Source organism: Fundulus heteroclitus, unplaced genomic scaffold (genome assembly GCF_011125445.2).
Source record: "Fundulus heteroclitus isolate FHET01 unplaced genomic scaffold, MU-UCD_Fhet_4.1 scaffold_92, whole genome shotgun sequence".
Classification (NCBI taxonomy): Eukaryota; Metazoa; Chordata; class Actinopteri; order Cyprinodontiformes; family Fundulidae; genus Fundulus; species Fundulus heteroclitus.
Genome location: NW_023397384.1, coordinates 867,574 through 882,554, shown reverse-complemented (window position 1 = coordinate 882,554; position 14,981 = coordinate 867,574). Strand labels below are relative to the sequence as shown.

General features: G+C 41.0%; 2 protein-coding genes across 4 annotated transcripts; both read right to left on the bottom strand.

Moving 5' to 3' along the window:
- si:ch211-286b5.4 (afadin- and alpha-actinin-binding protein) lies at positions 1-9,083 on the bottom strand. Of its 2 annotated transcripts, none has more exons than XM_036134865.1 (13): positions 8,948-9,083; positions 8,804-8,855; positions 8,550-8,641; positions 6,379-6,447; positions 6,174-6,297; positions 6,015-6,093; positions 5,815-5,938; positions 4,023-4,167; positions 3,835-3,941; positions 3,601-3,762; positions 3,399-3,507; positions 1,220-1,388; positions 1-204 (listed from the first exon to the last, which is right to left on the bottom strand). In XM_036134865.1, exons 2-13 carry the CDS (start codon positions 8,853-8,855, stop codon positions 108-110), a joined length of 1,329 nt encoding a protein of 442 aa, XP_035990758.1. In that variant the 5' UTR covers positions 8,948-9,083; the 3' UTR covers positions 1-107. The 2 variants fall into 2 exon arrangements, with proteins under 2 accessions (XP_035990758.1, XP_035990759.1); XM_036134866.1 differs by having other exon boundaries at positions 5,815-5,935; positions 8,948-9,082.
- Positions 9,084-9,635: 552 nt separating this feature from the next.
- si:ch211-286b5.5 (uncharacterized protein LOC100003596 homolog) lies at positions 9,636-14,179 on the bottom strand. Of its 2 annotated transcripts, none has more exons than XM_012849991.3 (3): positions 13,948-14,179; positions 13,389-13,515; positions 9,636-10,918 (listed from the first exon to the last, which is right to left on the bottom strand). In XM_012849991.3, exons 1-2 carry the CDS (start codon positions 14,035-14,037, stop codon positions 13,390-13,392), a joined length of 216 nt encoding a protein of 71 aa, XP_012705445.1. In that variant the 5' UTR covers positions 14,038-14,179; the 3' UTR covers positions 9,636-10,918; position 13,389. The 2 variants fall into 2 exon arrangements, with proteins under 2 accessions (XP_012705445.1, XP_012705446.1); XM_012849992.3 differs by having other exon boundaries at positions 9,636-10,921; positions 13,948-14,177.
- Positions 14,180-14,981: the final 802 nt, after the last annotated feature.

The window sequence follows — 14,981 nt, the reverse complement described above, 5'->3', positions numbered from 1 at the left end:
TGGAATTAAAAGTGCCTCAATTTTATTGTGAAAAATAATGTGAAATAAATTAGTTACAAAGACAACACTGAATGTAGAATATACAGCAGCACTAAAAACAGTTTATGCTAAAACGACCAGTCCAAATATGAAGGCCAGGGTGTATGCAGTCTCCTGTCCACCCCACCTTCCCACATCTCCGAGTGGTGACCAGCTTCTCTGGACCTACAGAAGAACATTCAGTGTGATGATTGCAGCAGGTACGTAGATCTGATCTCATTTAGGTCGCTTTGAAAAGCAGCACTTTCAGTCCTTAAATTGAGAGGCTCTGGGTTGCATAATCTGCACAGGTAGTTGGTTAGGAGCCTGTTGGGGAAAGATGGAACCCCTCCAAGTGGGGTGTCTTGCATTTGTACTCTCTGAACCTTTCCCCCCCCCCCCCCCCATTATTAGCTACAGACATCTATACATTTTAGTTTTCTGTGAACTGAAACTGTGAGGTGGAGGGGATAGCCCAATAAGTTAAACACTGGTATTAAACCCCACACGACCCTGAACTTATGATCCCCAGGGTGAAACAAAGTGATGGCAGCATCAATCTTTGTGGACGTATTTCCTTTGCAGGAGTCAGAAAGTGGTCAGTTTAGTGAACATGGATGGAGCCATAAAATATTAATCTTTTTGTTGCTTCAAAAGACTAGACTGGGATGGAGGTTTACCTTCTAGCAGGACAACAACCCCAAACATGCAGCCAGAGACACAATGGAATAGACAAGCATATCTGTGTATTAGAATGGCCTAGTCAAAGTCCAGACTTAAAGCCAGTTGTAAATCTGATACTAGAAAAATCTATGATACATCCTCTCCACCTAGGTTGATGGATGCTCAGGAAAAAAAATAAATAAAGTTTTGCCTGAGGTGGAGAGAATACAAGGAGGCATGCCACAGCTTCTAGGTTTTTATTTGAAAAAAAAAAAAAAAAAAAAAGTTTTAAAACCTTTTAGTATAAATACAGCTTCTGTGAAGGTCAAGACTATCAACCCAACTACTAATTAGGTGGCTTCTAAGAGTAAATTGGTTGCATAACTATGCACTTAAATGGTTAACATAAAATCCTAGTACAACAAACTGAAACTTAAGGTTGTAATGTGACAAAACGTAGTTTCAAAGGCTATGAACACTTTTGCAAAATCCTGCACAGCAATATGACTTCATGGAAAATGAATGGACAAACACTGACCTGTTATTGTATGGTAGGTTGAGAGCGGAGTACAGCTGAGGTGTGCTGGGGGTTTGAACTCTGATCCTTTCCTCGTGTAATCCAGTAACGGCAGCGTTGCCAGAGTTGCTGGGTGATGGAGTGAGGGGAAGACAACCAGATATGTTAGTTCCTCCCACACCGGAGAAATCTGCAACAGGAAGAAAAAATAAATAAATAAATGAGCAAAATAAGAAAATAAAAAAATTGCAGTCTGAAAAAGTTAGAAAGGAACACTTTGAAAACATCAGATCTTAATTGGAAATAAAATCATCCTGGATATCCGTAATGGTATGAAATTCAAAGATTGTTTGTCACCGCGTGTTACTTTGGTGAAATTTCTTTTTGGCCACTCCGGCTAGGAGTACACATGATAGACAAACAGGCAATGAACAAGGGTTACAGCGTTTTCCCCTCCACATTATAGTGTGCAAAAAAAAAAAAAAGGAAAATTCAAAAGTTGGTCAGAGTCCGAGGGCTTTGGTAGTCCCTTTGCAAGTGGTAGAGCCCTGTTACATGAACTAGTTGTCCTTCATGAGTCACAGATGAGGTATTAAGGTGCTTTAGTGCAAAGATTTGAGGCTTCATTTGCAGAAATGTGCATTTAGACATTCTGAGATACTAGTGTGCAAATGATAACATTAAAGTGATTGCAATATGTGATGGGCTTAAACACAGATGGATCGTAGTATGATTGTAACGTGATGAACATTTGAAGGACAGACTCTCAGCAGGGATCCGTCGCCTTCTACTGAGAAACCGCGGCAGTAACAGTGGGGTGAATTTTAACGTGTTGGGCTGCAGTCTCCTGTCAAGGGCAACAGTCCTCACAGTTCCTGGAAAGAAGCCGTTTCTAAGTTTATTTGAAGGAATGTGTTAGGAACAAAGGATTTGATGAAAATCAACCTACTGATTGCTTATTCCAAAGTCACAGAGAAAGAAACAAACTGATGCAACAGGCTGGTCCACTGTGCTGAAATGTCAACCCAGCCATTAAAGAAAAAAAAAAGGGGACCAAGTAGTTTGTATGACCCCCCCCCCCTTTCCTCTTGGGACATCTCTTCCCAGATCATTAAGCTTCTGGACAGTTTGCAGCATAACTGGTGAGACCCAAACAATGTCCCAGAGATGTTCTGTTGAGTTTAGGCCAGGGTAGCCTGGGGGTCAGTCATTGGCATCAATGCCTTCATCCTCCAGGATCAGCTTGTATACTCTTGCCACACGAGGCCGGAGATCATCAAAAACCAGGAGGAACCATGGACCATTGCACTTAACATGGATTTCCTCCCAATACCAAATAGCGGTCAGGGTGCCATTGTTTATCCTGTACAGGTCCATCCGTCCCTCCAGTGATATGCCTCCCAAGACCCCCACCAAACCGATAACATTCATTAATGTTGCAGGCGGCATAAAATTCACAGCAGCTTCTTTATACTAAAATTTCTGTCCTCTGGCAAATGTCCATCGAGCACCAAGGTGCTGGGAAATGTGCATAGTGCCCACTAAAGGACTTTGGACCCTCAGCCCCCCCCCACATGAACTTCATTTCTGATGGCTTGGTCAGATGCAATCACACCAGTGGCTGGAGGTCATTTTGTTTGGTTTTGGCAGTACTCATCCTGCTCCTCCTTGGAAAAAAGGAGAAGACACTAGTCCTCCTGATGGTTTTAAGAACCTCCCATTACCCAGTCCAGCTTTCCTCCTAACTGCCTCCCTTTAGTATCGCAATGCTCTTAAGACTTTGCTGAGAGCTACAGCAACCCTGGCAGGAGAGACACTGAGCCTGGTCAAATGAACACTAATGAAAGCCAGTCCAAAAAAAAAAAAAAGTCTGTGGCTTCCACTGGAAAACCACTCTGCTGTTTGAGATAATCTTACCGTTGCCCCTTTAGTGTCCCAATGATTAAATTAATTACCACCAAAACAGCTGACACTGATTAACACCCCGCCCCTTTAAACTGACCAGATCAATATTCCAGATGTTTAGCTGCCTTGATTTTATTAAACTCTGAAAAGTGCTGCTTTAGTTTTTCGAACAGTGCATCTACATAAAAAAATAAATAAAAATAAAACTGGGTGAAATAGCTACAAGCAGACCACCGTAACCTGGACCATCGTCCAGTGCCCTTGCTTATACAGTTAGAGTCAAACCTTTACTCACTGAAGGCGGTGCTCTCCCTCCTGTTTGTTGCTCCTTGATTAAACAGAGGCGAGCCACACAGATATTGCTGCTTCAAAAACAAGCCCCTTTGTTGTTCAAACTCACGCCGCTGTGGACACAAAGCATTAGATTTCAGTAAGCGTACAGTTTGAAAAGGCAAGGACCCCCTAGATTGTCTGCTTCAGACCCAAATCCATTTCACCTCCTGGCTCAGTCGGATCGCAGCGTCAGTGAAAGCTTGCCGCTCCCTTTCAAAAGTCCTCCTCTGATGAGTAAACTCCGTCCAGGACATCTGAAGACGTTCCCATTCTTCCAGAAAGTAGGAATCCGACAGCTCAGGCGGGACCGTGGAGGAAAGGCTATCCTACAAGAAGCAACCGGAGCAGGTCTATCTCAGACATAAAAGTTTTTAATGAATAAAAAAAGCGACTGATACCTGTAGAAGCTGCTGCTGTAATCTGACGACCTCCTGACTTTCCTTTAGTTCCATCTCCAGCTGAGCCAGGAGCTTATCGTGGTCGGTGCCAGCAGCAGCAGCCTGACCTGCAGACAGTCATTTTTTTTAAATGCAGTTTTTGACCACTACTTTGGCAACATTTTCAGGACTCATTGTGGCCTGTTCACCTTCAGACAAGATGCTTTGCAGCTTGTTCTGCACCAGCCTCCAGCTCTGAACGACTCCTCCAGTCACGTGTTCGCCAAGGGCCGCTTCAGTCTCATCTAGCTTTTTGTCTCCATCTTGGGTAATGTCCAAAAACTCTGACAGCCACTTAAAAAAAAGTTTGAAAATTCAGGTCAGATTAAACAAAGTAAGCCGAACAACTCTGTCAAATGACAGTGATGTTGTAGTTGCCCTACAGGTGTGACTTGGGCTTTGTTGATTGCACCTTTTTTTAAGTGAGAGTGCATCCTCTGGACTTCTCTGCATGCTGCTTCAGCCTGGGACTCAAATGTAAGTGTAGTATCCATCATTGTGCCCAGCTGTATTCTTGTACCCATTTTGATGGCTGCCCATTTATAAAGACTGGATCGACGGGGGCCTTCTTAAGGTCTACGGACACTCTTTCTCTCCCCCCCCCCCCCCAATTTTAACATGCCCTTAAAGAAGAGGTGGCACCACTTCAGAAAATCCTGCAGACCAGTCGGGGGGCGGGGTCAATGAGTTATCAGCAAACTTTATAATAAGGCAATTCTCATACCGACTTCGGCACATATTTGTGTGTAGACCCGACAGACTGAACAACTTTTATTCCTGCAGTCATTGGCTCTTAAATCACACTGTAGCTATAAAAGTCCTGATTTAAAAGGCGCCATCAAAACATAAGCCTTTTAATATTCACTTAACATTTTTACCCAAGTATGTCATATGATCACTAACTGTTCAATACTTTGGTTGCATTTTACTTTTTATCTTATTCTGATTCATTCTGTGTTGCTCTAGAGCCAACTTTGGATAAGATTAGCATGTTTTTTTTCCATAACTGATTTAATGTGTAACTTTTTTATTTTTTTTTTGCCACCGTCATGCGTGAATTTCCCCATTGTGGGACAATGAAGGAGTTTTCATCTTTTGTTCAGTTTTAGCTCCAGTTTATAATCATTTCAGATTGATCTCTATAAATAAGTTCTCTCATCTTTTCAATTGTTGTAATTCCTTGTATGATTGTTGCTACTACTTTTTAAATAAAATAATTCATTCAAAAGGATGCCTATGCAAGGGCACACACACACACTTTTCATTAAGTTAATATTTCTGTATTAAAAAAACCCTTCTTCCCCACACTGGCTTTATGCAATATGCAAATTTACTTAATGGCTTACAGCAAATAAAAATGTAGAATTTACTTATCAGATTTAACAGAAAAAGACTAAATCACTATGGAGAGTAAATGGGAGTTTCAGTTTAATTGGGGGGGGGGGGAATAAAACAAATTGGAAAACATTTCCCCATTATTTACTGAAATGCACCTGTAATGTGAAACATAAGAGACCACTTTATTGGGAGACAAATTAAATCTGACTACATGACTTGTTGTATTGGGATAAACCAAATTGGTTCAAACTGAATTTGGACAATTTTTTCATTCTATACATTTGGAAACAATTTGGATCCGTTTGCCTCAACATAAAGGTTTTTTTTTTAATCCAGTTTAGATCAGAATGACAAGTTTTTGTTGAAAGAATCAACTTTTACTAGTCAAGACAATGAGGCTTAAAATGAACACGTCAACCCCAAAACCAGCCACAATTTCTTGAAGTTTGTGGTAATGCGTCTAAGACCAAGAATTAATTCAAATCTTAATTTTTTCCCAACTAAATTCTGCTTTGTTTTATGGTACCCATTTAAACTCCAAGCTCTTGAATGGCTGAGATCACTTTTCCAGAACGACCTAAGCATGTTAGTCCCTTTGCTGACCTGCTCCATGTCGACTCTGAGCGCGTGCAGCAGAGTGGTGAGGCTGTGGCGCAGCTTCATCGCCTCCCTCAGCTCGGCCTCTCTGCGCTCCAGCATCAGGCGCAGTGCAGCCTCTTCCCGCCTGCAAGGTGCAGAGAGCTGCAGTCTGAAAAAGCTGCTCAATCAAAAGGCCAAGAGCAGAAAAGCAACAGTCTACTTACTTGGCAGTGGACTTGATTGATTTGCAGAGTTGTTCCCTTTTGCTCCTGCTTCCCGGAGGTACATTTAATACCTCTATAGCTGCATAAGGAAAAAAATAAAACACAAAATGGTAAATGTTTCTTCAAATCAACATCTTTAAAATAATCCTTGAGTCTCACAGGGTCCTTTGTCTCTGTGTCTGTCAGTCAGCTGGGAGAGCCTCTCCTTCAGTCTATTGCAGTGCACCTCTCTGCGCTTCAACTCCGCCTCCTGCTGGTTGCACTGCAGCTGCAGACGGGAACACTGAGAAAGAGGAGCACCTTTTGAGAAGCTTCACTCATTCGTTCAGGAAGTTATCGATCTAAAAAAAACTACTGGGCTCACTCTTGTACGCTCAGATCTTAGATCTCCCTGAAGCCTGGCCACATGCTCGTCTGCATCTCTGAGCTGCTCCTGCATGAGAAGACAGTGCCATGCAAGAGTGTTCACACCCTTTGACCTGTCGCTTTGTCAAACACAAACTGCAGTGCATTTTGGTCATTTATAATTATACAGCGGGAGAAAAAAAAAAAAGAAAAAAAAGAAAATTAAACATTTAAAATTTGTATATAATCTGAAAGCTGTGGTGTGCATTTGTGTTGAACCTGCTTTACATTGGCTTATATTTGTTGGCGTCAGAGCCCACCTGTGTGTAATTTAATCTATGAAGGCCTTAGAGATTTGATATAAAACATTAGTGAACACATGACATCAAAAAGACCAAGAAACACAGAAGACAGGCTATGAAAAAAGTTGAGAAATGGTTTAAAGTAGAGCCGTCTTAGACGATGTAGCGAGCTTTGAACATCTGGAGAGCACCGTACAATCATTCATCTATGGATGGAAAGACTGAAAAAATGTAAAGCTGGGAGTTGGCCTAGGAGTTTACCTAAACTGGCAGGTTGGGCAAATAACAATAAACCAAGCAGCAGAAAAAAAAAAAAAAAAGCTTCATGTGACCTTGGAGGAGCTGCAGAGATGCATAGATTGTGCACAACACAAATCTGTCCTTTATGAAAAAGTGGTGAAAAGAAAAAACATATTTAAAGAAAAAAAAAAAAGCTATTAGAGGCTCCTGTTTAAATTTTGCCACATAGGAGACAAGGCAAACATGTGGAAGAAGGTCGTTTGGTATGATGAGACAACAACTGCACTTTGTCTGCAAGCAACAGCAATATGCAGAGAAAAGAAATGCACATTATCCTGACCACGCTGCTCCAACAGTAAGATATGGGGATGGTGGCAGCATTAAAAGATGGAGAGAGCTAAAAACAATAATCCTGGAGTAAAAAAATAAATAAAAAAAAATAAAAAAAAAACATTTAGAGGCAGCAAGAGCCATGAGGTTGGGGTGGTGGTTTGCCTTACAGCAGGACAATAACCCCAAACATGCAGCCAGAGCCACTGCAAAAACAGGACTAAAAATAAGTAAAATGTTCTTAAAATTAGTGTATTTGTCCTTGATTTGAGCAGGTAAATTAGATGATCTGCCAGCTGAATAAGATTTTTCACTTAAAATAGGAACAATTCATCTTCATCATCTTATTTCAAGTGCAGGATGTCCAATTATCTTATTTACCTGCTCAAATCAAGGATAAATACACTAACTTTAAGAACATTTTACTTATTTTTAGATCCGTTGTTTGTGCAGTGCAATGGTGTGGTTCAGATCACAAGGTCCCCCCAATTCTGCTCCTCAGGACCCACTGGCCTCACAGCTGACTTGAATGAACGAGTGAATACCAGGCTTCTGCAGCGCATCATGTGAGTCTGTTGAGATGGACATCTAAATCATGCAGGACAGAGGACCCAGGGATGGGGATCACTTGTTTAGATCAAAGATGTTAAACTCCAGCTGGCCTGTACCTTTTAGATGAGTCTTTGCACTCACCTGGACTGAATCATGAGGTCAAAAGGTGGGGATGTTTAGAGCTTGGCTGCTAGGACACATTTGGTTTTAGCTGGACCCCTGAGACATGAAAGAACTGCTAGACAGCAGCCCCGGAGGACTAGAGCTAGACGTCCCTGGTTTGAGTTCAAAGCACAACCATATGTTTTAGGAACAGCCCAGTCCAGAGACCTAAATCCATGTGAGAGTGTGGTAACATTGAACAATTATGTTCACAGATCTTCATCAATTCATTCTGACTGAGCTTGTGCTGTTCTGCAAATGGAGAGTCACAAAAAAATAAATAAATAAATAAATAAATAAAAAAAATAAATAAATAAATTTGGATATGCAAAGCTGGTAGAGGAATCTCAGAAAACCTGCAGCAGTAAATGCAAAAACGTGATTCTCATTATCGACTTAGTGTCAAACACAAACGTGCGCCACAGCTTTTGGAAACAATGCATCGTTTTCTTTCCCCACTTCACAAATGTGCATCTTGTGTTGATTTAAAAAAATCACATGAAATATTAAAGTTTGTTATGTGACACAGTTTTAACTTGTGTGGAAACGTTTGCACGGCAGAGAGGGTTTGATAGGACATTTAACTTTGAGTCTTTTCACCCACCCTGAGGGAGTCTGCTTGGTCCTTACGGTCCTCTCCGTTAGCCCACCACAAGCTGCTCTGAGAGGAACTTGGATCCCTCTGGAGATATGAATCTGCAGCGTGGTTTAAACCACAAGTGGCACAAGGGAATATTAATATTATAGGATTAACTGGGGTGAAGATAAATAGGATAACTGGGGTGAAGATAAATAGGATAAATGCATCTATTTGCTTATTTTTAGCATATGAATTGAAGGGTTTAAATAAATCCTAACCTGCATATTCCTGCTGTCCATCAAATCTAGTCTGGCCAAACCTGCTCGCCATCTAAATTCACATTTGGAAAGAAAACAATAACTCGACACATATACAAGCTATGAGCACAGCAATGTTTTCAACAACAGGTAGTACCCACATACCTTCCAGGTGGACCCACCCTTGTGTTTTTCCCCAGCCGTTAGCAGTCAGACTAGCTCAGCAGACAGCTGCTGCAGCTTCTTTTATTTCCAGGTGGGAGCACTTCTGCTAATTAATAACAGTGGAGGCCATGCAGACCCAGTGTTCGCTTCACTTGACCAAAGGTTTCCTAAATGCCCATGTTCAGGTTGATGTTGGTATCCACTACTCACTCAGGCCTCTTCCTGATCTTATTCCTGGCCTAGCTGTCCAAAGGTGCACAATAGGAGGCAACCGGCATTAGGAGACGCACTCAGCTGACTCCCAGCATGTCAGCATATTTCACACACAGCGTGAAGACCTGAAACAGCTTCAAGGTGGAAGATTCACATGAAGTCAGCATGTGGTAGCAGCTGATTAATTACTTTAAACTCCTTAATAGGATTAGTCTTCCACATTTCTAAAAAAAAAAAAACATGTATGTTTCCAGACCACTCCGCCCCTTATTGGCAATTAAAAAAGATAAAAAACAATAAATTAATGACAGATATTACGACAGTGGTCAGGCTTTAAATAGGGAAGCTGAGAAAAAAAAACAAAAAAAAAAACAGGAAGGTTTGATAGATTGATCCTGGACCTCAAAGTCCTTATTTCCCCAGACTGTGTGATGCTTTATTTTACAAAACAGCTATCAAGCAAACACAACACATATTACAAGTATATATTTTATTTTTTTTCCTTTCCATACAAACATATTGCATTCATCACAAATCATCAAGCTGACAGGTAACAGCGATTCTGGTGGCTTGGGCAGATTTATGGGATGTGGATTAATTCCACCAGCTCACTGTCACAACAGAAGAGCCACTCCTGTCCACAATGAACCAATAATCTTTTAATCTACATCCAATTTAGTGTCACTTCAAAACACATATTTTGATTGGAAAAGCACCAAATTATATGTGACAACTTTCAAAGAAATACTTAAGTCCTGTCTGTGAAAAAGCTGTCCCGAATAGGACACGCTTTCAACAATTATTTAAAGATACCGGTATAAAATGGTTCCATGCAGCATTTCATCCGTATCTGGAAAAAGTAAAAAAAAAAAAAAAAAAAAACAACAGCAGAAAAGATTTTTGGCTGATTGATGTTCGCTTCCAGCGTGGAAAACATGAACGACTCATTAAATACAAACATAACCCAAGGATTTCCATACAGACGAGCATTCGTGCAGTGTGATATAAATTAAAGTTGTTACAAACAATCCAAATAGTGTAAGGCCTTTGTGTGTTTTTATTTTAAATAAAAAGGCTCAAAAAAAAAAAAAGACTATAGAATATAGATCTAGATAGTAGGTTTGTGAAAGAAACAATATAAATCAGAGAATATTAAAGCATCACTTGCCCCCCCAAAGTTAAAGTGTGTGTCATGTAGTAGTACCTCAGGTACACAATACCATTTTTTTTTATCCTTCTCCTAAATGCGTGACTCGTTAAAAAAGGCACCGATTTAGTTTATTGGCCAACAACGTAGCTGAATATAATTAAAGAAAATAAAAAAGGTTTTACAGAGAGAAATATAAAATTTCCGTTTGATTATCCCTCCACCAGCGCTTCGTAACCGGCTGAAAAACAAACCACGGTAACAGCCTGCGAGTAGACGCCGAACGCGTTGGGCGCTCAGGCGGAGCCAGATTAATCATTAGTGGAGTTAGTGTCAGGAACATCTTCTGCTCGTTTGTTAAACAAGAAGAGTTTGGCCATGCTTTCATGTAACAGATGGGAGATATGATACCATTAGGTTTGGCAAACAAGTAGATCGACATCAGCCCCCTCCCCCCTGAAAAAAAAAAAAAAAAACCTTCAGCATTTAGCCCATTTTTTCCCCCCTCCTCCTTTCCCCACGAGGAGCTGCAGAGAAGTCGACCATTAAGTCCAAGAGACGAGAAGTGAAGCTTTGACGGACAGGTCCAGGAATCCTTCGTGTTTCTTCGGCTGCTGCAAGAGAAACAGAGAAAATTGGAAAAGATGTGTTTATTATGCTTAATTTCCACTCATTTTATTGCGAACACTGATGCTTTTCCCGCCGTCACAGGGCAAAACAAAACCCTTCGACGTGGAAACTACGTTGTCGTTGTAGTATTTGGATCCTGTCGCGATATCAGCTCACATAATTCACCGTTAACCGCCACAGAGCAAATTCCAACACTTTCCACCCATGCAGAGCTCATCTGGCCTGAAGGAGGACCAGTGGTTGGGGAGATTTCAATTCAATTGAATTTTATTTATATAGCGCCAATTCATGAAACATGTCATCTCAAGGCACTTTACAAAGTCAAAATCAATCATATACAGATTGGTCAAAATTTTCTATATAAGGGAACCAGTTGATTGCTTCAAAGTCCCGACAAGCAGCATTCACTCCTGGAGAAGTGTAGAGCTACAGGGAGATTTCCTGTTTTGTAACACGCAGCACAAAAGCAGAAGTAGCCTGGTACAGAACTGATAAAACACGGGAGTTACATTTGATGAAGTGCATTAAAAAAAGAATGGGGCTGTACTAAAATGTAATGTTTAAAATAGGGTGATTTTGTTGTTGTTGTTCTACGTAGCACAATGGAAGTTGTTCCTCCTAGGCTTCTGGGTCACAAATAGGGACGACACTAAACTTTTCTAAAACTGTAAAAAATATAAAAAAACATTGTCAGATGTAAAGTTGATTGCACTTGCAGAAGATAGAATATTGCACATGCGAGTCTGACATGTTAATTTTAGCACAGGTGCAGTTAAGCCATTTAAATTATCTTAGTGAATTTATTTTAGTAAGTCATGAAGCGTGCATCTAAAACCCATTACACACACATCACCAGCATAGTTGAAGCATTTATTGGAGTTCCTTTTCATGATTACGGCTACAGCTAATTAAAGCACAAAATTCAGTTTCACATAAAATTTAATTATTATATAAAAAGAAAAAAAAGTAATTAATCCTGAAATGTTATGTCCGTGGTACGCCCTACACAAACACGAGATACGCTGCTGAATTGACAGATGTCTGGCTGAAACCCTTTTACCAAAAGACAGTCGCTGAAGAGGCTGGCTGTTCATACAGGGCTTTATACAAGCTTAGTAGTGGAAAGTTGAGTGGAAGGAAGAAAAAAAAAAAAAAGAGAGTGAAACTAAACGGTGTACAAGAAACAGGGATGACCTCCGCGTTGAAAGGATTGTGAAACAAAGCTCATTCAAGAGTTTGGTGAAGATTTACAAGGCAAAACAGACGGTGTCAGAACTGCTGGTTTCCTTGATCCGGGGGAAGAACCTGAGTCCAGAGTGAAGTTTTCCTTATCAGCGCTGATTGGGGACCGACACCAGCAGACAACACATGGGGTCACGTGTCGTCTGCTGGTGTCGTCCTCTATGTTCGATCAAGTTCAAAGTCAGCGCAGCCATCCACCAAGAGATTTTACAGCACTTCATGCTTCTCTCTGTTGACAGAGTTTGTGGAGATGGTTTTATTTTCCAGCCGGGACTTGGCACCTGCCCACACTGTCAGAAATACCAATGCCTCTATTCACCATAGCATCACGGTGATCGTTGGCCAGCAAACCCACCCGACCTTAACTCAGTCAGAGAACCTGTGGTCTGTTGTAAAGAGGAAGATGACAGACACCAGAAAAAAAACAAAGCAGAGGAGCTGAAGGCTGCTATTAAAACAAAGTGGCGCAATCGCCTATGTGCCCATGCTGGTTTGATCCAGCAATTGCAGCAAAAGCAGCCCCACCCAAGCGTTAACCACATCTACTGCACAGTATGTGGACATGCTCGTAGGTAGGCCTACATTTCTATATTTAAAAGTTCTTCAGCCTAATGCAATATTGAAAATCTCTGAAAAACTGACTTTTTTTTTTCTTTTTTAAATCAACAGTAAGCCACATTTGTTGAGGAAGTGATCAGGGTCCAGCACCATGAAGGCATCACATTATTTACCGAGCAGCTGACCCTTTCCTTAGGCTTTACACAGAGAAATCACAACGCTGTGGCCAATAAAACTGTATAAAAGTAATACTTTTCTAAAACTCTTGGAATAAATTTAACCTCACAATTTTATTCCATTTCACCGAGAAGCACCTGCCTGTTTCGTCTTTGAATGCTTGATAGTTTAGCGTTCATACCACACCTAGTTCAGCATCTAATGACTCCATTGAGTGTTTATTACTAATAGGGGCATTTAGATAATTAAAGCGTCATTCATTAATTAATCTTATATGTTTTGATATAAACCGTCAGCCATATCTTTAATGCCTTTGGTGACTTTTACATAAGCCTTGAAGCTGCCCTGTAATGAACGTAGCATAAACAGAATATAAAGGTGACACTTAGCTCCTCCCAGGAGGGGTAAAAAAAAAAAACAACACCTCTTAATTCCTCTGTGATCTGGTGAATCCTTCAAACAGCCACGTCTTACCTCAGAACAGCGAGCAGGACTTGGGGGGTCTGAAGGGATTATCGCTGGAGGGGACCCCCATGAGGAGCGGGTCCTTGGCGGCGTTCTGCAGGCAGAAGTTTTTCAGCTCGGAGGAGGCCTGGGACACCTGCGGAGCCCAACATATGGCGTGGGTGTGGAAACATAAACAGCCCAAACGCTCTGCCCGTTTTTGTTTTTTTCTCATTTTCCTACACTGAATAAAATGCCTCTCCCTTTTTTTTTTTTTTCGGGTTCTTTGCATAACATTTGCAAGCAACAGAGCCACCGAACAGCAGTGGTCGTTGTTGTATCCACTATGTTTCGGTTTCAGCGAGAGATCCACTCATTCCCCTCAGATAAAACAACTCAAGTTTGACATCTGTGTGTTTTAACTTTAAAACTTCGAAGGTGCTGGCGACAAACTTGGAGCCAGTCTTATATGTGTGTTCTCAAAGGATTTGACAGTTAATCTACATTTCACAGAGACCGCTTCTTTTTCTACGCTTCGACGGAAAAAAAAAAGTGTTCCGTGTTTTTGTGTCAAGCGGAGGGTTCGTACCTTGATCCTCCGGATACTGGCCTCAAACCGGAGTTGCTTCACGGCCCTCTGCGCGATGATTAAGTTGCTGTTGGCGTTGTTGTTGGACATGGCGGCGGCTGTCGGTGTTGAACGAGAAGTAAAATAAAGCTAAGTTTGTTTTTTTATGACAGCCGTTTACAACCCAGCGGAAGTGAGCCCTAACTGTCCTGAACCCTGGCCTGAACTAAACTAGGAAACAGTGGCGACACCTAACTCCGCCCACACCGCGCAGTCCAAGCCCTTCTATTGGCTAACACGCCCGCCAATCAAACAACCGTTAGCCCGCCCCCTCCCAGTTCCCAAGGAAACGCCCATAAAAATATGGGCCGTTATTTTAAGTTTCCTCGACAGCAAACAGGGTGAAACGTGACCTTCACGGGTTCCTTTCCACCTCATTTAACTTTACACCCGACTGGAAAGGCTTTCAAAGAAATTGTGCTTTATCATTTATGTAATATGCTGAGGTGAACCTTCATGGCCATGCTTTCATGTAATACTATTTTGTTTCCCATTGTGGCCATTGCAGCTCAGAATACTTTGGAGAAATGTTTTATATTATTATTTATGTTACTACCCCACTAAGGGGAAAAACAGAAAATTATTCTCTTCTACTATATGTATTGCTTCACAAGAAGGGTTAATCCAACAAAATTAGCAATGCACAATAAAGAAAATAAAACAATACAATCTTTGCTTGGTCGTCTGCAATCCACCATTTTAGGTCTTTTACTTTTTGGTGAGGTCGTGTTTTGGCCATGCTTAGTCAGAGTCACTTCATTAGATTCTAGTTGTGATAAAGAATAAAAATCCCCCTTTCTTAGACAAACCATCAACTCAGAATCCCCTCCAAATTACAGAATTAATTGTACATAATGCGGTACATGCATTTCTTGTTTATGGTCCAAATTAAATTGGATTATAAGTGTAGACTTGTTGAGTTAAAACCCATACAAATTGAGTTGTCTTATCAAAATCTCTTCGCCTTCTTTAATGAGTTTCTTCAACATTGAATC